The sequence below is a fragment of the Epinephelus fuscoguttatus genome, linkage group LG19, assembly GCF_011397635.1.
Source record: "Epinephelus fuscoguttatus linkage group LG19, E.fuscoguttatus.final_Chr_v1".
NCBI lineage: Eukaryota > Metazoa > Chordata > Actinopteri > Perciformes > Serranidae > Epinephelus > Epinephelus fuscoguttatus.
In genome coordinates this window covers 14,904,215-14,927,942 of record NC_064770.1, presented here as the reverse complement: position 1 = coordinate 14,927,942, position 23,728 = coordinate 14,904,215, and the positions used below count along the sequence as shown (strand labels likewise).

The following is a 23,728-nucleotide window of genomic DNA, read 5'->3' as shown; positions in this document are numbered from 1 at the left end:
AAATCTAAATATTAAATCTAAATCTAAATCTAAATGTTAAATCTAAATGCTAAATCTAAATCTAATCTAAATGTTAAATGTTGAATCTAAATGTTCTGGGTGAAACTAAATATTTAGCTAATATGCAAATTCACTCTGCCGGTCACCAGAAGTACCAAAATAAAAGCTTGAGATGGTCAGAGTGTGTTTATAGAATCAAATAATGAATTAAAACCAACTTATCGGGGGAAATGAACACTTGAACATACATTAGTGTGATAATAACTACCTAAAATAACAAGAAACATGTTTGGAGAAATTTTATTTGATGTGTACTTTGAGTTGTTAGTGTCCCTTCAGAGGGATTAACAACCTAAACTAAGCTAACAACCGTTAGCTCTTAGCCCCGTTAACAGTGTCTGTAATGACTCATTAACTGATCTAATCTAATCTACGATAACCATGTTATTAATTTCAGAACTTGATAGTATTGTTTGTTCAGTCATTGTGTTTATAGACTTTATAAACACCAGATTAGTCTAAACGGTGATATAGTGACGTGAAAAATGTGAGATATGCATATATATATGTAGCTAAACTCCGCTGGTTTTCTACCCGGAAGTATTTGTAAACAACAAGGTGATTCCCTCCGAAGGGACACTAACAACTCAAAGTAAAAGTAAAGTAAAATTTAAACATTTTTAAACATTGTTTGAAGCTAAATGTGGCAAAATGTTGATGTTATTTTCAGCGTGAGCCACTTTACAAACGGCACCCCATATTAATCTGATGAACAATCTTCCAGGTGAAGCCTGAGAATCCCCTGATTGTGCAGCCACAACAAGAGCTCAAACTCACTCGACATGGTGTGGACTCCTTTTTTAGGTGCTACGTCATCATAGTAGTGGTTAGTCAGAGCATAGAGTCCATACGGGTGATTACCGTAGGGCCAGTACAGAGTTCCAGCGCCAGGCTAACCATCATGAGGCCAGTGCTGTGTCGATTTTCTTTTAGGCCTCGGGAGCGCCAGAATCGGACCAGACTCAGGAGGTAGTCGGGATTTAAGTAGACAGGCCGCATGGGGATTTCAAAGTCTTCAACACTGTAGGCAGCCCGCTGGCACACATTAGTGTTAAAGCCATAGGAGAAGGCGGGACAAAGCAGCAGGGAGTTGCCGTAGCTATGCAGACTGTCCACAAAAGGACGGTGGCGTTCCAATAGAGAATGATACCTGAAAACAAACAGCAGATGTCAAGCAACAAGACAAAAGGAACGATAAAAGGTCCTTAAATCCTCTTGCTCACTTAAATAGAAAGATGTTTGGGTTTGCTGTCACAAAGTCAGTCTTGATGCCCACATCTTCCTCATAGCCATTTTCCAAAGGAGGTAGGTTGCACCTGAACAAACAACAACAAGATAGAGAGATCGTTAAAAGCAATTTTCAACAGAGATGAATTTAATTCTGTTGATAAAGGTTGTTACCAGCCTTTCAGTGCACTACAACAGACACCTTTCTCGCCTGATAACAAACTGAGCTGAATCGATCATCTTTCCGCAGCAGCTGTTGGTCAGGATCCCTCCATTCCCAACAATAGCACGTGTCCTGTGTTTTATTTTGAAAAGGATGCTCCTGGAATGAACACCAGCAGAAAAGGTTTCACAAAACTTTTTTTTAAATATATATCCCAATATCACAAATCAAAATTTGCCTCAGAGGGCTTTACAATGACACCCTCTGTCCTTGAACCCTCATAGCAATTAAGAAAAAAAGTCCCATACAAAATAAATTCACATGGGGAAAATAATGGAAGAAACTTCAGGAAGACCAACTGAGGAGGGATCCCTCTTAGAGGATGGACAGGTGTGTAACAGATGTCGAGTGTACAAAACAGACCAAGATAATAAACTTACAGTAAAGACAGTCCATATGACAAAATGATACACAGAGGGAGGGTGGGAGAGAGAGAGACAATAAAACTGATCCTGACTGTATTATACTGTGCGTGAAAGAGCCATATTAAGGGAGGGAAATCTATGACTGGATCTTCAGACCAGTTTTATGGGATTTTATCAATCTATCATACTATCATCAATATTTTTATGTTTTTCTATTGATGAGGTGTGGTCAAAGCAAATGACATGTTGTACTTTATTGTTCATAAGTGACAAGTTTAAAGATAAAACACTCATAACCTGTTTATAAAACTCCCAGAAAGTTAATGATCTGTAATGTTAAAATCAATTAATATTACAGTTAAATCAATCATAAAATTGGGTAAAATACTTAAAATCATTCACATGGCTAAAATGGCTAAATTGTTTTTAAAGTTGTTTATATTAGCGTACATTGTTTATTTTATTTCTTATTGATTAATTTAAGATGTAAAAGTGTTGTATCCATGCTCTACAAGGTGGTCTTAATCTAAGCTCCTGAGATCTTGAGGATGAGGATGAAGAAAACTTGCAAGAATTGTCAAGAATGTCCAAACAGAGGGGTGGAGGGCCGGATATCTCTCACGTATTAGATTGGTGAGAGGATGGGGTCCCCATACACCTCATTGGTTAAGGCTGCACGTTATGCAAAAATGAATGAATAAAATAAGAATCATTTTGTGATTATTTTGGCAGATATTGTGATTGTAATATGAATCACAACTTAATAATTTTTGCATTTCAATTTCACTGAGAAGAAAACTGGGGTCTGTACCAAATAAGCATGTTCCCTAAATGTGGAATATGATTCGTAGCCTGGACATCTCTGTTCAACCTAGAGTTGCGACGGTCACGAACGAACCGAATCTTTCGAACGGCTCATAAACATGAACGATGGGAATCAAGTCGCAGTTGGGAGCCGTTGATTTTTTTTGTTTGTTTGTTTGTTTTATCGCTGTGTTTCACACAGATGCACACAAAAGCTCCTCCTTTGCTCCTCCACTGAGTGAGATGGAGAACAGGCACAAGGGGAGGAGCGCAGCAGAGTACACATGCGGTGCTTATTTGATATGCAAATATCGCATGACGTCATCTGAGTTGTGCACACTGCCTTCACTGAGTGCCTCAGGAAAAACAAAAGGAAAAAAAAAATCATAGCCTGCTTAGTTTTTTATTGTGTATTTATAAGTTCTTAGGTGTTGCATGAATAACATAAGTCAAGGTAGCTTTATTTACACACACACACACACACACACACACACACACACACACACACACGCACACACACACACTTTATACAAAGGGGAAATCCAAAATAGTGATCTCACTGTCAAAGCAGAGGGATATAGCGCCACCTTGTGGAATATTTACAATGAATCCAGATCAGACTTTAAAATCTAGTCCACACATGTCAAATGAAGTTATAATCAATATTTCAGAATAATTCAAACTCAGATATTCCACCATTAGAATATATATTGGTGGGATATCTGAGTTTGAATTATTCTGATCCAAGTCTCACCCCATCATTCCTCCCAGTGATTATTTCCAGGATAAAATGAGTTACCCTCAGGCTGGCTTCTTAAAATAAATAAATAAATGTAAAAATCAGCCAGTCTTTTGAATGGCTCTTTGAAAGGAACGGATCTTTAAAATCCGGCTCCCTTGAAAGAGCCATAAATCCCATCTCTAGTTCCACCACAATGCTTCAGAGGACAAAAGAATGTACTATATTGTAACGCCCTCTGAGGCAAATTGTGATTTGTAATATTGGGCTTTAAAATAAAATTGAATTGGAACTGCGTATACAGTGCCAGCTTATCTGTGGTTGTGACCTATGCATATGATAATGTGGTCCTACTCCGTCAAGGTATGCAGACATTCAATTAGTCTAATGCTGCGTTCACACTACAAATGACACAGCAAGTGTTACCAGCTACATTATCGCAGAGTCGCCGTGGCAGTGTCGCTCAAGTGCCTGCTACCGTAGCTACTTTGTCACAGACTTGTGTGTATCTACTGCTGGCCACACAACACCTCAACTGAGTGTCATTCACAGTTCATATATGGTTATAGATATATCTGTGATCCGTGTCTGAACTCTGGTGATGCAAAGATGGTGACGTGTGAGAAGATAAGATGTAAATTGTACCTATTGTTTTGTATTGGGCTAGTTGTTTTCACACTTACTGCTCTCATTACTATTCCAGGAAATCTGCCGTGTCGACAGGGCAGAAAGCTGAGTACATACCAAGGTGGAAGGAATGTCGTACTCTACCTGGCCTATAGAGAGCACAATGCTTCTTGTCTTGTCACGTTTATCCATCTATCTACTGTAGATGCTCAATGCCAGTTACATGTAAAATACAAGTTACAGGAAGATGCTTCCAGTTATTCTGACACACCACCATAACCCCATATCTCATATTACAGTTGAGTGTAAATTAATCTTGTTAATATTTTTCTATGTTAAATGTATCTGTATCTGTATGTATACACTCTCTCAAACATGTCCCCATGCTACAGGTACAAAGAAACATTGTCTCTGTATGATAACTAGTTGAAAAGGGCATTTTGACATGGTGTTCAATGGGGATTGATTAGTAGTGATGGCCAATGAAGCCTCATGAACCACTTTCTTTCTTTTCTGACCCCACCAAATGGCACTCTTGGTTTAAAGATAAAGGCTGAACGACTGGCAACGAAGTGCACTTTCATACCTTTGTTGAACAGACAGCTCCATCTGGTGGCTTCAGAAAATAAAGACAGTGGTTCATGAGGCCTCATTTGGCCATCACTATTGACTAGCTTCTGTAGCCAGCCTCAAGTTTGCCTTTCAAAGAACTGCAGTTTTTGGCACCTCCTCGTTGGTTTCATTTTTCAGCCCCAGAGATCTGGAAAAGAGTTGAGAGTACTGCTTTTCCCATTCTGCCTGCTCAGTCCTTCCTTCAGTCTCTTTCTCACTTCCCCATCCCTCATTGCAGTTCTCCATTTGTCCATCAGATGGGTGTCTCTCTCATTTATCTGCCCATTTGTTTCCACCTTCCATCATTAGCCCTGCAGTACCAGCCAGGTTGGCAGTACAAAACTATGAGTGTATTCCCTTCCCCATTGTCAGTGGCACCTGTTTGTCCTGTATACTCCATTCTGCGTCCTGTTACACAGGACAAATTTGATTTCGGTAAACTTTGCTCTCAGTCAGGGACGACTGCTCTGAGACAACAAGGGAGGCTGAACTTCCCCTAAAATTTCACAGAAGAAATGGTCAAATATGCACTATTGAATTTACAGTAAAATAAGAATTTACATTGCATTAAACATGTGCTAGGATGCGTTTAACATTATGACTATGATGATCAAACATCAGTTGTTTATCACCAGTTTTCAAACGCGACCTCCCTGTCATACATTCTCGTGTCAGCATGGTGGACGCGGAGCCTCCAAGCATTCCTATGAGACAGCGCTGAGCAGGTTTTTTTCATGCAGCAAAGCGAGACGGTCATTGGATAAATGCCACAAAATATATTTGCGAGTGCCGTCTGGAGTTCTTTATTTCCATAAGTGATACAGCTCATTTTCACAGTTAAACCCATCTGAAAATCTTTGAGGTGTGTTTTGCTGTGGTTCTATTGCATAAGTGTGGTTGAAAAACGGCTTCAATTAAATGTTCTTTTTATAAGTTACTGCCTCGCTACAATATGACATATTTTATCATGTAAAACTTAAAGTGAGCTTCCCCTGTTTGAAAGACCAGCAGCCGCCACTGCTCTCAGGGTACCAGTATTGACAGCTGGAGCTGCTTTGCTTTGAAAACAGTTCCACTTGTGTGACAGAGAGGCATCAACATACCTGAGGTTAAAGGCAAGGCGAGGTTAAAGGCAAGGCAAGGCAAGGCAAGGCAAGTTTATTTTTATAGCACAGTTCAACACAAGGTAATTCAAAGTGCTTTACAGAGACATTAAAAGCAACAAGACACAATTTAAAACAATAAAAAACAGTCAATTAAAAACGGGAAACAGAAATTGAGAATGAGTGATAATAAAATACAGAAACATAAAATAAATAATTAAATAGTGATAATAAAATACAGTAACATATAAAAACAGGCTCAATACATTGCATCTAAGAGCAGTAAGAAGTAGAATAATAAAAGGCATAAATCAGCAGTGTGTAGTTAAAAAGTATGGGCAGTAGAATACAGCAGGTAAGTATTTAATCTAAGAGTACACTTCAGTAAACAATAGTGTTTTTAGCTCTGATTTAAAGGAGCTGACAGTTTGAGCGGACCTCAGATCTACAGGAAGTTTGTTCCACAGGTGAGGAGCATAATAACTGAATGCTGCCTCACCTTGCTTGGTTCTTGTTCTTGGAACAAAGTCAAGGTGTGAACTTTTTTCTGGAGTGGAGCCATTTTCAAAGAAACTGTGTCTCATGTTATGATTATTTGTCTGCCAGAGTTGCCTTTATCATTAAATTCAATACATGCGTTTATTATATTACTTCACATGTTGAGTCATCTTACTGTGTGTTGCTTTTGTCAGTGGTCAGAGTTGTACTTTTCTTAGTCAAATTTGTTTTCGAATCCTGCTCGTAGCAAATTATTTTTGATTTGATTTGATTTTGCTTTATTATAAAAAAAAAATGAAATTTGTCTTGCGTCCCAGAATGTCAACTGTTTCACCTTTAAACAAAAGTACAAAACAACATTTAGCCAAAAAACAAAAACAAACACACAGCAAATGCTACAAATCATAACAGACATTTCAAAAAGTGGATGCAGTGCAACAAATGAATCATTCTCTATTACCTTCAGTATTCAACTCAGGCGCACTGAGGCTACATTGAAGCCATACTTTGATTTAACCTCGTGAGACCTGAGCTTTTGTTAGGTATGCATTTTTAATCTCTCCTAGCTATTTGGGATCAGTAGGATCTGGTAAGTATAAAAAAACTAAGCATTGTCTTTAAACAGGAAGTAGTATTTGAAGTAAATTATGTCCTCATATGGCGACATTGGGTTTATTTTTAATAGCCACAAGTGTGTAATAAAGTATAAAACAGTTCATTTAAATGCCTGAACATTGTCCCAATGTCCACAGACGAGATGATAATAAGGTCCCAATGCCCTCAGTTACTTCCTCATTAACAGTGTCTGAACTTGTTACTGTAGCAAAAACTGGTCAGATTTTGTATACGATATTAAACTGCAAACATTAAGCATAAATAAAGAAGTTTCAACCATAAAATCTGTTCAGATTTTGTACCTTGTCCACTGTTGAGTCAGCGTCAGCTGCAGACTGACTTGGCAGAGATAGCTGCCATCTTGTTTTACATGTATTACTGTAGTTTATTTGTACGAGCTTTTGTTAGCACTACGTGGCACAAAAAAAGTGTCCACGAACGAGAACAACAGGTCTGAGTTAAGCAGAATGGAGTATAAGGTGCAGCAAACCCAAAATGTGATGTCCTCATATGAGGACGCAGGATCTCAGGAGGTTGATGAGTTGACAGACTGAGGAAGTCATTTGTTCCTCAGTCAATCAGGTCAATCAGTCCTGTGGGACTCTAAATCTTCTGTGTGATGGCAAAAGCTAATATTCTTTAAAAAATGTGTGAGCAGGGTTGAAATGATGTATGCTGAAGTCATATTATATTGTATGAAACAAATATAACCTGCAAAGGGGGTGAAAGTCAGCAGCTGAACATTATACTGAAGATCAAGAGGCCCACTTCAAATGTGGGTGCTGTCTGTGTTTTTGCCCCGCAAAACAGTTTTTGGGAAATTTCATAACAAATAAAAAAAAAGCCATGATCCAGTGTGTGTCGTCATGTGTGTCAAAGAGCCAACATGTGAGTAGACATGTGACCCAACTTGCCAGACCAAAGCAGTGAAACAATCTCAGTGATGAAACATTTCAGGAACAATCAAGACACCAAACAAGCAGCAGGTGGTAATGATGGTAATATTCATGAGGGTCAAACATACCTTTGCGAAGGTGCTAAAAATCTTTGACGTCACGTTGAGGGTCCTCCTCTTTTCCCCGTCGTACGCAATCTTGGATCCCACCGGAGTGTTGGCCTGAGTAATGATGGCCTTGTCAAAACCATTGCACTCAGAGCTCAGCTGTAATCTGGGGAACCCAAAGGTATTTATTAAATAACATACAAGACAGTCAGGAGCGTTGACACTGACTGAGCTTCATTATTTGCAAAATACAGTAGGAGCCAAGGTCCTCATCTGACGAAAGATAAATGTGTTAAGATTTTATTATTTTTATTTTATATCAGAAAGCAAATGGACTCAGCTGCAGCTGTCCATTAATATGCCCCTCCTGAGCATGGCTTAATGTACAGTTCATTGGAACTACATTTTAAATCATACTCAATTTTTATTCCAGTTCTGGTTATCTTTTTGTTTTGTGTTATTTATTTCAAAACTTTCAGAATAAAATCAATTAAAAATAAATTACCTGATTTTTTGGTAATTGTACTCGTGCTTCTCCCAGGTTTTAGAATAAAGCTCTTTCACTTTGTCAAGGATCTCTCTGTGACACACACATGGAAACACACACACAAATACACAGTCAGGTGTATGATCTCTGTAGTGTTGACATGACTTGCTCTGATTAAAGCATAAACAAAAGAATGCTATTTAGGGAGAAGCAGTAATGGTGTTTGCTCTTACTTGCAACCTTCACAGAGGCAGACTGTAGGACACCACATCACTGTGGAGATCAAAGAGAACATCAAAACAGGAGAAACAGGACAGGTGGGTAAAAGGTTGATGCCCCAAATGCAAACTGAAGATATAACTGGCTCTGAGCACACAGTTGGCACTGAAACAATCGCACCCTAGCTTTACCCTTTAAATTAGTTGTCGCATGTCAAAGCACTTAAAACATATAAAGGCATGACATTTCAAGCATAGTCTCACATGTATTCACACGTGTCTGGACAAAGAGAGCCAAATCAGCCTCTTTTTCGCAACATCAAAAGTCATTTCACACTCAGTACTTTTTTTCCACAGCTTTGTGCACTCTGGCAAAGAGTGACGTGTGAAGGTGGACAAAGACTGTCAAAGTGTTCGACAAAAGTGACAAAATCTTCCCTTATTATATCAGCATCTTTTTCTGCTCTGGTCTTACAGTCCTCTCAAACCCAAGCTTTGCCTCTCGATCTTTTGCTCCCATTACACACATCCAGCACACAAAATGACCTCACTGCTATATGCGCTATAGGTGGTTGGGAAAGGTAGCTTCACATTTACTTGTTGTCAACTTTGGACCTGATGAGAGTGGTCAGCAGGGATCCCAAACAGAGGAGAGTAAATACCAAAAAGCACAGTGACTTTAGAGTCTCTCGCCTCATGACTCTCCCCTGCTGCTGAACTTCACCTGCTAGCACTCTCAACTTTTTTTCTCACACTCTTGTCTCACAAGAGTGTTAATATTTGGCCTTTCTCCTGTTTCATGTTTTATTTTACCTTACTCCTCCTCCTCCAACTCCTCGTCCTCTGCCACTGCCCCCCCCCCCCCCCCATTTCTGCCTGTCTAGTTTGACTCATTAGCCATATTTAAACATGTGTCTTGAGTCATCAAATCACATGTAGACAGCTCTAAGTAGGCTACAGGTGTGAGTGCACCCTACGTTGCCTATATGAATTAGTCTCACTTTGTTTTCCCTTGGTCAGTTCATTATAGGGAGGACTGAGTGTTCTTGGTTTTTGAGTTTCAGTTTGCTGTATTCTTCCCTTCCTGTGTTACTGTGCTGTTTTCCCTCCTTTACCCAGCTACACACCTGTCCTATATTACCCTCATTAGTCTTTCCCTGCTCCTGAGTTTCTCCCAGCCAGCTACACACCTGTCCTGTATCAGCCTCATTAGTCCCTACCTGCTCCACAGTTTTAACTCAACCAATCAGCTCATCACCTCATCACCTCATTCCTCTGAGCTTCTCTGCCCCCTTTCTTCTCTTAGGCCTCCTAAAAGTTCTCTTCCCTGCTCCTAACATTTTTTCACCTTTGGAGCTCTCTCAATCCAATCAAGCCAATCCTGGCCCTTGGACCCATTTTAAACGGTCCTTGGCTTGACTTTCAAAAGCCCTTTTTAAACAGGAATTGTGCAAATTTGCAGGAAAGCCCAATCAGTCTTCTTTCAGCATTAGCAGTATAAAAACAAAATCAGGGAACGCAGCAAAATGCCACCTGTCTACTTTTGTTTATACAGAATGCGCCTTTTTCGGGGCAATGGGGGGCATGAGCAAGTAACAAAACGTGTAGCTCAGCGTGTGACGTAAACAGTGACATGGGAGGGAAGCCACAGCTGGTCAGTTCTTCGGCGATTCTCTCATAAGTCGGCCCGTTCTTCACCGTTCCCGTCATCTGACGGTTAATGGCCTCTTCATTTGTGAGGGCAAGGAGGGTGCGCAATTCCTTGTCTCTCCAGTTGCTCATCTTTACCCTCCTTGCCCTCGTGTCTGTTGGGTTTGCTTTTCCCTCTTGCTCTCTTACTAGCTGCTCGCTAATTCCTGCTATCAGCTGTTTCCTGTTTATCCACCGCCAGTGGGTCGCAAGAGCAGCATCATCAACAGCTCCTTCAGCAAGTCTTCAACAGCCCCTCCCATGGTGGAAGGGCGCATCGGGTTGTTTAAGCTAAAAGGGTTCCGCCAATATGACTACCCTACGAGGCGGATCAACTCGCCAATCCAGCTCTGTGTGTCTAAACGCTTGCAGCTTGCCGGCAAAACTGCCCAACATTCACGGAAAATCTGGCAGTGTAAAAGAGGCTAAAGTATACTATATGTGGCCTGCCACACAATATTGGTAAATCAAGCAAGATTGCTTTGCATTTTTTCTGTTCACCTTATAATGGTAACACTGTTATACAGTTTGTAGATATGCACCATGTAGGAACTATCATAATACATGTGTGATTTTTTGGCTAATGTGTTTTCATGATTTGACAGTAAACAAGAAAACGGAAAACGGAACCTATGTGATGCGAGAAGCAGCTGGCCCCCAGGCATTTTCGCATTATCTTATCTGGCCCCCATTCAGAAAAGTTTGGACACCCCTGTACTAGAGCATTGATAACTTTTTCCTTGGCAATCAAGACTGCAACATCATCCACATATGCAGACAATATACGATATGTGCTGTATTAAGCGGGTAAGATCAGACCATCAATATCAGACCATATTCTATGCAGGTAACAACCTTGTCAGGCCCCTTTAATTTATTTGGGAACTCAGTCCCCATTGATCTTCAGCACACTGTCAGTGGCTACACAACTGTGATCAAAGCCGTAAGACTTGGGTTGAGACCAAACCTCTTCAGGATCCTCCAAAGGTAGCGATGCTCAACCCTGTTAAAAGTGTTTTCTTGGTTTCTTGGATGAACCTGGCCGTCCAAAACATCACTAATTAAAACAAGCTGTCTACAATAAACTTATATTTGGTATATGCAAGGATCTAAGAAATGCAAAGCATTTGGTAGACCCTTAAGTTACAAATCAGAAAATGTAAACATCATTACACCTGGCTTACTTTCCAGTAATTGATGAAAACAACACATAACAGCATAAAATTACTTAATTGCATTAACAATTAACCCACATCGCCATAACTTTTCAAATGTTGCTGATAATACCACTGAAAAATCAGCAGAGATGCAACAGTTAATCAATTAATTAGTTGTCAACTGTTAGATTAATTACCAACTAATCAGTTTAAGTTTTTTTTAAGGAAAAAAGGAAAAAATTTCGGAATCCAGCTTCTTATAAATGTGTATGTAAATTTGTTGGTGTCTTTACTCCTCTATGACAGCAATCTGAACATCTTTGGGTTGTAGACAAAACAAGACATATGAGAATGTCATCTTGGGCTTTGGGAAACAGTGATCGGCATTTGTGGTGGTGCTGGTGATATGTAGAAAATCAAATGTCACACTATTTTTGACTAAATACCTCAATATCAATATTGACCAGTGGTGCTTTCACACAATATCTACTCAATGGGATTTTTGATGAATAATCAGTAATGTGTGTAATAATAACAGTAATGACTTGTTCCTCCTCCTCCCTTCTTTTCAGTTGCAGCTCCAAGTTTTCTTTCTCATGTTTTTTCCTCTTTCATTAAACCATCACTGCTGTTATGCATGGAATTAAACTGGGTCTTGGTGCACACTGCGGTGTGCTGCACTTGTTGCTCTTGAAATACAAATAGGTAAGATGTAGAGGAGGGAAAGTAATCCCTTTTTTGGTATCGATCCTATTGACGCTAGGATTTCAAACATACCTGTTGGGTGTGTTTGATTTTCGTCACTGAGCATGCAGGCTGGATGGTGCATCAAACCAGTGACTGATTAAGGTAGGTGCAACCTGTTTTCTTTAACTGTGCTGAGGTACAGAAATGCAACTATAATGATGTAATTATTAGTACATCACTTTACCAGTGAAGGTGTAAATTAAATATGTACCTTTCCAAAAATGTCTCTTCTCAGCTGCAACTTCTAATTTTGCTATTTTCTTTTTTTTTTACTCTGTAACATCTGTGACATCATATGTAGCAATGTAATACTTAAGACAGAAAATACTGAAGAAAAGTAAAATTAGTAATATTTCAAAATAATCAAAAAAGTACACATTTTTACCACTGAGAGTTACAAGCTCAGTGTTTGTTCAGATTAAATTATGTGTCCTCACACAATTTTTTGTCCACTTTTTTCCCCACTAAGTGCCTGTTGTCAAAAGTCAAGTTCACAGTCAAACTGCCTGGAGAACAGGCGACAAATATGGCAACTGAAAGGACGTTTTTGTGATTCTGTGAAGTACAAAACTTGCCCTCATGCGACGAGCCTTTGGGCATGAGCAGAGTGCTGCAGTTGGATGTATAACAAGGTCACGGCCAATATGAGTGGAATCCCATGTGCAATGTCTAGGATGGCAACGTGTGGCAACAGGCTAGTTTCTCTAAAAAGAAAATAACATTTCATCCCATTAATGGCCTAATTGACTGGATGTATTAACCCTGCATAGATATGTCTACCATTGTGAATTTGGGGAAAGGAAAAGAGGAGTTGCACTTTGCAAGGCTGGTTAGTTTTATTTTGTCGACTTGGTACCCTGCAGCAGAAAACAAAGGAGAAAGTTAGCGAAGTGGAAGCAAAGATAAGCTACTCCGAAAAGCTAAAAACACAAGTTCTCGGCCACTGAGTCGTCATCAGTGTGACGGGGCCTGCTGGACATCAGCAGCTACAGGGAGCCATCGCCCCACACTGTGAAGACCCATCAACTGGCCAACGACCTGAATATGTTTTATTTATTATATTTATTTTAAACTGCACCACAATAGTTTGATTTAATTGCCTTGAGATGACTATGACATGGATAAATGAGAATATCCGCAGATGTATCTGTATCTGTTCAACAACAATATTATTTGTTTGTGTATGTGCATTTGGATAGAAGACCATCAGTGGGCATGGTCACACTGCATCGACAAACTGGAAGTCACTTAAATCAGCAAATGTTGCATTTTCTAACCTAAATTTCAAATAATAATATCAAATTGATTTAATCATGGCATATAATCAATTATAAAAAAAAATATAGGGGCGGCACGGTGGTGTGGTGGTTAGCACTCTCGCCTCACAGCAAGAGGGTTGCCTGTTCGATCCCGGGCGTGGGAGCCCTTCTGTGTGGAGTTTGCATGTTCTCCCCGTGTCAGCGTGGGTTCTCTCCGGGCACTCCGGCTTCCTCCCACAGTCCAAAGACATGCAGATTGGGGACTAGGTTAATTGGAGACTCTAAATTGTCCGTAGGTGTGAATGTGAGCGTGAATGGTTGTTTGTCTCTATGTGTCAGCCCTGCGATAGTCCGGCGACCTGTCCAGGGTGTACCCTGCCTCTCGCCCGATGTAGCTGGGATAGGCTCCAGCCCCCCCGCGACCCTCAAGAGGATGAAGCAGTTAGAAGATGAATGAATGAATGAATGAAAAAAAATATACACATTCTCATACTGTACTTTTCATCTCTCTTTCCCCTGTCTTATTTGTATCTAAACTACATTTCATAAATTGTCTGAACCCCACCATGATGGATGGATGGATGGATGGATGGATGGATATAAATATATGCCTATTTCTCATACTGAAGCTATCATCCAAGATTTGTGATGATTGGATGAATCATTAATGATTATGGCCAAGTTATTGCTAGGCAACACCATTTGCAAAGGTTTTTGATTGATAGCGGAAATGTGCATCTCAGTTTGGCGTTGATAGAGTCAAAATCAAAAAAGTATATTAATTTTACTGTTTTTCACAAAATCCTTACCACAGATGTATTAGGGTTCTGCCCCTTTGGGCTATTTGTTATATGAAGTGTAAAGAAAAAAAGAGAATCAATGGAGGAATGCTTATAATAGTGCTATGCAAACTATGTCAATAAATCAGTGGCTCATATGGTGTTCCAGCCAAATGTGTGGTTTGCCGAGAAATAGCTTACTGCATAAATCTTGGCAGGTTTTGGACACTTTGTGACTCAATGACATTAAATCATGGAAGCTGAGATGCCTGGAGAAAAGCTTTTTTCCCTGGTTAGACACTTGAATTCCACTCCAGCTGCTGATCACATACAAACAACTTTTTTTGTGATAAATATTTATTCTCTTTACCTGCATTTTCCATTTCATCTCATGTTGCTCACCAAAAAAACACACACACACAAACATTGACATAACTCTAAAGGGTTGATGCTCGAATGTTTGGTCTGGAGAAATAAGTCCCACCTTACCATGTTGTGATTGGTGAAAGCACAAAACGTTGTTTGTCCAGTCATAGCAAACAAAGGGCCAGGGGCCTTGAAATCCCAGGATAAAAACAGACAAAATCCACAGCTCCACATCTAGGGGTTTGTAGACACTTGAGAAAAGCAGACAGAGGGCCCTTGGCCATGGGCAGTAGGCATGTAGCTGTGGACTCAATGCATATTGCTGAGATGCAATGACTGCAGTCAAAATCAACACTCTTTGTCTCCTGGCGAAACAAAGTCTTTCAAAGTCCTACCCCCATCCTCCAGACCATCCATTCCAGCATCAACCATTCCACAAGCTAGCCCCCAAACAGTTCTCGAGTTTGGTCACAACAGCTTGTACATTATTACTGTGGATAAGAAAATCACTGTTAAGACTCGATAAGTATAAAAGGCAATACTCCCAGTTACACAAGACCCACTCAAAAACATAAAAGACACATTGTAACAATGACAATGACAAGCCCCAACCAATACATTCATCCTTGTACTTGTGAGAGTTTTAAAATCAGGCAAAGAGACCAATTTACGTGGTTTCAAATCTTTTTGATGGTTATTCCAAGTGAGAGGAGTGGAGCACATAAGAGATTTTTTTCCCAGCTCAGTCCGAGCACTAGGAACAGACAACAAACTGAGTCTTGAGATCTCAGACTATAGCTACAGTCAGATCTCTGTTCAATCAAAGTACAAATGTACGTAGGAGTTTACCCAGTATGATTTTATAAATGAACAAATACCAGTGATTGAGCCTACGAAGGTCAAAGAAGGCCAACCAGCCCTAGAATAGAAGCGTAGAGTGATGAGTGAGGCCTTTACAATTTGCAACAAATCTCAGTGCACTATGATATGCAGTATCTAACATGTGCAAACAATGCGCAGAAGTGGAACATTTAAATCAAAATAACCTCCAGCAGACACCAGCTGAACATCTGTGGTGATAAACACAGCTTTTTACACACAGCAAGAGTGTTTTTGTAACGTTGTCTTATGATTGTTGCATTTTGATTTCAGTGCAAATGTTTTGGCTACTGATGAGCCAAGTCAGTATTCCATGTAAGTCCATCCACAACAGTTTGTTCCTGTCCAGTCAGCTGCCACTGGGTATGGGAACTACTTTCCACCTGGTCCACAGTCTCCCAGGTGAAGCCTCAAAACCCCCTGACTGTGCAGCTTCAACAAGAGGTCAAACTCAGCTGGCATGGCGTGAAATTTTTGCTTCGCTTTCATGTCATCATAGTAGTGGTTAGTCAGGCATAGAGTCCATGTGGGTGATTACTGAAAGGCCAGAACCCGTAAAGATGCACATCAGCACAGATTTCCAGCGCCAGGCTAACCATCATTATTCCAGTGCTGAGCCTCATTTCTTGTAAGCCTTGGGAGCGCCAGAACTGGGCCAGACTCTTGAGGTAGTCAGGGTTGAAGAAGACAGCCCGTGTGGGGCTTTCAAATTCCAAAGTGGCGTAGGCAGCCCGCAGGCACACAGGAGTGGAGAAGCCAAAGGAGAAGGCGGGAAGGAGCAGCAGTGAGTTGCCGTAGGTACGCAGACTCTCCACAAACGGACGTCGATACCCATTTAGAGACCCATACCTGAAAATAATAAAAATCTTAATAAGATAAGACAAGCAACACAACAAAAGAAACATTACAAGGTCCTTAAACCCTTTTGCTCACTTATTTCGGAGGATTGTTGGGTTTGCTGTCACAAGGTCAGTCTTGATGCCCACATCTTCCTCATAGCCATTTTCCAAAGGAGGCAGGTTGCACCTGCAAAAAGAAGACTTAGGCCCTTTCTACATGTGTACAGATATCTTTAAAAATTGATACACTCCTCTCCTACACTCCTCTTTAGAGAAATAATTCTGTCCATATACTAAGTTTAAGTGTAATGTAGTCATTGGTCTAACCAAACCAGTTGTCCGCCATTGTTGTTGTTTGTAGCATATGCTTATTTCATAAAGTAACAATTGGCATGTGCAAATTTAGGACATTACATCACCATTTCCCAAACACTCCACATGTCCCCACAGATAAACAGATACCAGAGTTTTAAAAAAAATATGCTCCTTCGAAGGTGTTTTGTGACCTTAAACTGTGTTTCCATGTAGACGAGATGCCAAAATGTATAGGCCAATATTAGGGATGTCCCGATCAAGTTTTTTGCCCCCAGTCCCAATCCAAGTCATCCAGGCTGCCATCAGCCCTTCAGTCCACTACATCGGCCACCTTTCTCACCTGATAACAAACTGAGCTGAATCGATCATCTTTCCACAGCCGCTGTCGCTCAGGATCCCTCCGTTCCCGACAACAGCACACGTGTCCCATCTTTTGTTTTGAAACAGATGCTCCTGGAACAAACACCACCAAAAATTGTTCAATATAAAAAAAAAAAAGTTTTCTTTATATCTTAAAGCCGTAAACTATGCTGGGTAGTCGTGTGTGTCAAAGAGCCTGTATGTAAATAGACACATGACCTTCGGCAGAACTTGGAGAAGAAAATGAAAATGATATATCCTTTGTGGTAAAACATTAAGATACCAAACAAGCAGCTGGTAAAATTCATGGAGGACAAACATACCTTTGCAAAGGTACTGAAAATCTCCTGGGTCACGTTGAGGGTCCTCTTCCTTTCCCCGTCATACACAATCTTGGATCCCACCGGAGTGGGAGTGTGTATTTGATAAGGCCAATAAAAAGCAAATGTAAGTTGGAACAAAATACTTTTGGGTTGAGTAATTTTGTATTTAAAATACTCAGAATACTTTCTCCACAAATCTAAAAACAAAAATAATAGGCTACACATTCTTATAGTATTGGATGTAACAATATTTTTTACTTTTTTTTAAAGTATTTTTATCTATATGTTTTTTTAAACTTGGGCCATTCAATGTGCCCTTCAGTGACATAGTGGTCTGTTTTACTGGACTGTGCATAACATAGGAAATTGTATGTTGTTGTGGTTGATGCTTGGGATGAGTATGCTACAAATGAATTGCCTCACATGGGATCAAGACAGCTGTCTGAATCTAAATCTGAATCAATAAATAATATTTTAGGGTATCCTACATGTCCCCAGGCTTTTTTTCCTCTTTTTCATTTGAAAAAAGTTGAACACAGGGCTCCAAAGGCTCCAAATTAGACAGCAAACAAGTTAGCTAGCTACAGTAGCTACAGTATCTTGCTGCTGTTTAGCTAGACCGTTGGTGGACAGTTCACAGCACAGCTAGACTAGACTTGCCAGGCATGCTGCTCACGTGGATGGACCCACTGCAGTAGACTACCTTGCTGCTCATGTCTTCCAAGTTCAACAGATTGTCTGTCAAGGTATTTTATCTGAGTGTGACAGATGTCAGCTGGCTTGATGTATGATTTATGTCTGGGTCTGGCTACATAGCCTATTTTATAAATACATGGTGATGATAGTCATAATATCAAGCTAGTGATGCTTATGCTAACTGTCTTGGTTAGTGCATTACTCATGGTCTCAAATTTTGAGCATTTTTGGTTATTCACGAAAAGCTTTGTGGACCAACTGACCAACCAAGCGACCGAAAGAGTAACCTATAGAGCTGCGTGTTGCGGCTAAAAAGAAAAAGAAAAAAAGTTTTTTTTGTAGGCCTATTTGAAAATAAAAAAATACATGTATTTTATTTTGATACATTTTCTGGCACCAGTATTTTGTATTTTATTTTGATACATTTATTTGAGGGGTATTTTGTATTTTGTACCAAAATACATTTTGATGTATTTTTGCCCATCTCTGCATACAAGAAATTTGACTCCGGTCTTGAATTTACATCCATTAAAAGTGCTTGTCAAAGTGTTATTGGACGTGTCTGAGGACATAATGGAAAAGACCCTACAGAGAAATGAAATGTTTTTCCTTATTGTAACTGGATGGTTAGTGGGATATTCCCTGCAGTGTGATCTGTCCAAGTGTCTTGTGTCCCTAATCACGTGCAGAGCAATCTGGAAATCCATCGGTAAAAAAAAATATATATATATATATATTCTTCCCTCTGGAGGCACTGCCAGTAATTTTGCGACTAACGGAAGTGCAGGGGCCTCGGGGAACGCTCACCCCTTTCACTTTCGGTGGTGCCCCTAGGGAATCGCCTTGTTGTTTACATATACTTCCAGGTAAAAAAAACAGCAGAGTTTAGCTATATGTATATATATATATATATATATATATATATATATATATATATACATACATCTTCCATTGTGAGTACTATGACTCAAGGCTCAAGCATCTCATCACGCACACACTTTGTAACAGGGACGCACTTGAAACTGAAAGAAGTTACTTATCTTTCCTACCTAGCAGCCAAAGGAATTTTCTGTTAAAGAGGAAATTATTCTTGCTTATTCTTCAAAACTGCAGTTGTGGTTGTTCACAGGTTTATCTTTTAAGTTAACTGTGAAACAATGCCTGCAGCTACAACATTAATTTGACTTAAAACCAGTTGTATCAGAAGTCTATCAAGCTGCAACCTCTTGGGCGAAAAAATGAAGTTAATCGGGGAGTGCCAAAAACTGCAGTTCATTGAATGGCACCTCAAGGCTGGCTCCAAAACAATCAGTCATCATGTGCCCCCATGTTAAAATGCTGGTTGTTTACAGCCTGATACAAAAAAACGGTTTGGGTCTCTATAGCTAATTTCAACAGTCTTGACAACTGTATGGGGGTGAATTTTAATAACTCACTTATATTTTATTTGCTGAACTTGAGGCTTCAAAATGAATGGGTGATGTCACAATTCATTCATTCATTCATTCATCTTCTAACCGCTTCATCCTCTTGAGGGTCGCGGGGGGGCTGGAGCCTATCCCAGCTGACATCGGGCGAGAGGCAGGGTACACCCTGGACAGGTCGCCGGACTATCGCAGGGCTGACACATAGAGACAAACAACCATTCGCGCTCACATTCACACCTACGGACAATTTAGAGTCTCCAATTAACCTAGTCCCCAAATCTGCATGTCTTTGGACTGTGGGAGGAAGCCGGAGTGCCCGGAGAGAACCCACGCTGACACGGGGAAAACATGCAAACTCCGCGCAGAAGGGCTCCCACGCCCGGGATCGAACCGGCAACCCTCTTGCTGTGAGGCGAGAGTGCTAACCACCACACCACCGTGCCGCCCGTGATGTCACAATAGCTAACATTATTCATAGTCTATAGACTATGGTTTTTATGCAGTCAACTGTGTGGCTCCATTTGCATGACTAACTTTGATAAACAGAGTAGAGTGAGACTGCTTCTTTACTACATTTCAGGAGGCTCATCGTGTGTCCAAGTGTTGTAATATCTGTGGTCTGTGGTACGTGTGCTTGTGCAGTTATGTATCCTCTTCTCTTGCAGTTATTGTGTTTCAAAAAGATTAAGTCCCAGTTTTAGAACTCTAAACCCACAACCTATGGTATATTGGTATTACTGTAAATGTCAGAGTGTGTCAGCTAAACATCCTTTCATTTCAGGTGGGTATTCGTGTGATTGCCTCTCACACGTCGCGTTCAATGACTCTTAAGGTTTCAGTGTGAGGGTTTCTGCCATGTCTGTTTAAAAATATTTTGATTTTTCTCACAGACACTTCTAAAGGCAATAACTTTTTTACACTATTATAAAACAACTAGCCTGTCAATTATTTTGCATTGAAGAAGTTATGCTTTCCAAAATATTTTTTTAAGTTTCCATGCTAGTATCTTTACTCTTAGATTGCTTGGTGTAGTGAGATAACTCATTGTATTATATATACACATAGTGCCTTATGAGACATATTCACTTACACCTGGGTTAAAAGGGTTAAATCAGCCTCTATTTCTCACACGAACTACACCTTTCACGGCTATGTGACATGAGTGGAAAAACTGCAAAATGCTTCTATTTTCCCCCAATATCATTAGCTTCTATAACAATATATTCTCCCACTCTAGTCTTGTAGCCTTGTCAAACCCCAGCATGCCTCTTTATCATGCCTCTGACTATCTTTTTACCCCCATTAACACACCTTCAGCACCAGAAATACAAAAATCTGTTCTAGGTGGTTGGGAAAGGTAGCTTTACACTTACCTGTTGTTGACCATGGACCAGAGGAGAGTGGTCAGCAGGGTCCCCAAACAAATGAAAGTGAACATTAAAGAGAAGTGTGACTTCAAATGCTGTCCCCTCATAACCGTCCCCTCTTGCTAAATGTTAGCCCCTTCACCTTTTGTTCTCACACTCTGTCTCTCGAGACTTTCAATATTTCAACAATATTTCTACAGTTTCATGCTTTATTTTACTCCACTCCTCCCTCCACCTCCTCTTGCTCCTCCTATTCCTGCCTGTCTGGATTGAATCAGTGGTTGTTTTAACCCCTGGTATTAACATGCATATATTTTCTGACAAAATGCAAATCACTCTTCTGTTGCAGTACATTTAGCTTACAACCTGTGACCACAAGCCTTTGTGGCTAAACCTGAAATCATCAGTATTTTCCAATGCAGAATGGAAATGGAAATGGAAATATGCATTATATGGAAATAAGGGCATTGACCTGTTAGGTAGGATCTTTTTCTTGGCCCATGAGTGTCTCATCTTTCTGGTTTTCCAGTTTAGCAACATGTCCATAAATAAAACAGCTTTTAACACATTGTCTCCTACCTGGCAGCTGAAAGATTTTCCTATTTAAAAGGAAGTTTTCTTGCTTATTTGTTTAGACCTGCAGTGTTGGTTACCGGTGTTGGAGACTGGATGGCAGCGTGAGACCGCGAGACCACTGTGAGATTTTGAGATTCAACATGGCGGCGCCTAGCTGCTAGATTAGATATCAACAAACTAGCCAAACAAATATAATTACTTAACGGATGACAACTCCAGCCTGCACCATCAGCCAGAGTGGAGGACCTAGAAGAGTTTATCGATCACTACTACTACGAGTGCGTCATGGAGGGTCCTGCCGACAACCCCAATAAGAGGAAGAAGACTGACTCAGCCACCGATACACAAGACTTATTATCCTCCGAATTTAGCGTCTTGGAATCCATCAACAAGAAGCTAGAAGTGCTCGGTATGCTCCACCAGGAGATAAAAGACCTGAAGGTAAGCTTGGAGTTCATTTACCAGCAGATTAGCGACCTGCAGCAAAACAACGCTGAACTCCACTCCACCTTAGCGGCGGTCACTTCAGATGTAGATCTCCTCAAAAAGGAAAATAAACTCCTGAAGGAAACTATCCTCGACGTGCAGTCCAGAAGCATGAGAGACAATTTAATCATTTCTGGCATCCCGGAGAGCACACCAGACAACCCAGAAGTCCAGGTAAAAAAGTTCATGGTGACGGCCCTCAAGATCCCAACAGAGACTGTCAACAGTCACCGCGTCCACAGGCTCGGACCCCGAGGAGGTCAGCGTCCTCGTCCGATCATCGCCAAATTCGAACATTATCAGCAGAAAATGCCCGTTAAGAGTAAAGGACGAGAGCTAAAAGGCACATCGTTCGGTATGAACGATCAGTTCCCCAGGGAAATCAACGAGCGGCGGAAAGTGTTATATCCCATTTTAAAAGAGAGGGGAAATAGGACCTCTCTTGTGGTTGACAAATTATACATAGATGGGCAGCTGTTCCGCCACTCTACCACCACCCCATGGCTCTTCTAAGTGAGATAAGTGCCCCTAAAACCACAAAACAAAGTAGAACCATAGCTTAATTGTATTATAAAAGGAATAAAAAAAAATAAATAAATAAATTTAAAAAAAAAAAAAGACCAAAAGATGTGTGTATGCATGTACATATATACTGGGGCTGCACTATTCTTGAAATATGTATATTTCATTCAAAATGGTACTCTGACACATTTCTCCTGCAACAGATAATTAAGCATTCCTGCGATTGCAATGCAATTAATCGTGCGGCCCTGGTATATATGTATGTATGTATGTATGTATGTATGTATGTATGTATATATGCAGATGTATATGTATGTACATGTGGATGTATGGATATATATGTACATATAATGAGCACAACACTGACTTATTGAAAAGGAAAAAAAGGAAAAAAAAAAAATCTCACAGGGTGTGAATGTACACTTCACATACTCCACCCAGTATTCTCCCTTTCCTCCTCTGATGATCCAGCCTTCTTTCACACAGTCTTCTCTCTACTATCTAACCTATCAGACAGCTCGACAACTATAATTGGAGGAGACTTTAACACAGTCCTAAATGCTTCATTAGACCGATCTAGTAACTCAGTACACACAAAGCAATCACAATCGGCTAAGGTAATACAGGAATATATGGATGATTTTGGGCTTGGCGATGGCTGGAGACTCAAATACCCATCGAAGAGGGAATATACTTTCTTCTCTCCTGTGCATCGCTCATTTTCAAGAATTGACTTTTTCCTCTTAAATAACTCCATCTCACAAAAAATTACCACAAAAATACACCCGATCATTATCAGCGACCATGCACCAATATCACTCAATCTGCAAATAGAAACCATCCATAAACGGCCCCCAACATGGCGCTTTAATATCTCTTTACTTAAAGACCCAGACTTTGACAAAATGGTGAGGACGGGAGTGGGCAAACTTTCTTGAAGACAATGACTCCAACTTTATCTCCATCTTTAATATGGGAAAGTGGGAAGGCAGTAATCAGAGGAAAAATTATATCATACTCCTCCTACAAGAAGAAACAGGAATTGCAAGCAGAAAAACATTGAGGAAAAAATTAAACAACTAACACAGGAATATGCAAACAATCCAAGTGATCAAGTATGGACCCAATTACAGTGTACAAAATCGCAACTGGACAATATTCTATCAAAGAAAACTGAATTTATCATACAGCAACTAAGATATAATAATTTTGAACACAGTAACAAATCAGGAAAATTTTTGGCTATTCAGCTTCAACGCAATAAAGAAAAATCTCTGATACCAACAATCCAGGGGCCGTCCGGATATTACACACAATCTCCTCAGGAGATCAATCAGATTTTCTATTCTTTCTACCATAA

The 23,728-nt window shown here is 40.2% G+C and overlaps 1 protein-coding gene across 2 annotated transcripts in view; it reads right to left on the bottom strand.

Moving 5' to 3' along the window:
* The window catches only part of LOC125879981 (alpha-2,8-sialyltransferase 8E-like), a 107,141-nt gene extending 86,246 nt beyond the window's left edge, over nt 1–20,895 (bottom strand). For both annotated transcript variants that reach the window (XM_049562181.1, XM_049562183.1), the window contains exon 1: nt 20,791–20,895. In XM_049562181.1, the coding sequence (XP_049418138.1) occupies nt 20,791–20,891 (101 nt within the window). In that variant the 5' untranslated portion in view covers nt 20,892–20,895. The remainder of the gene's footprint in view (nt 1–20,790) is intronic.
* Between the last annotated feature and the right edge of the window lie 2,833 nt (nt 20,896–23,728).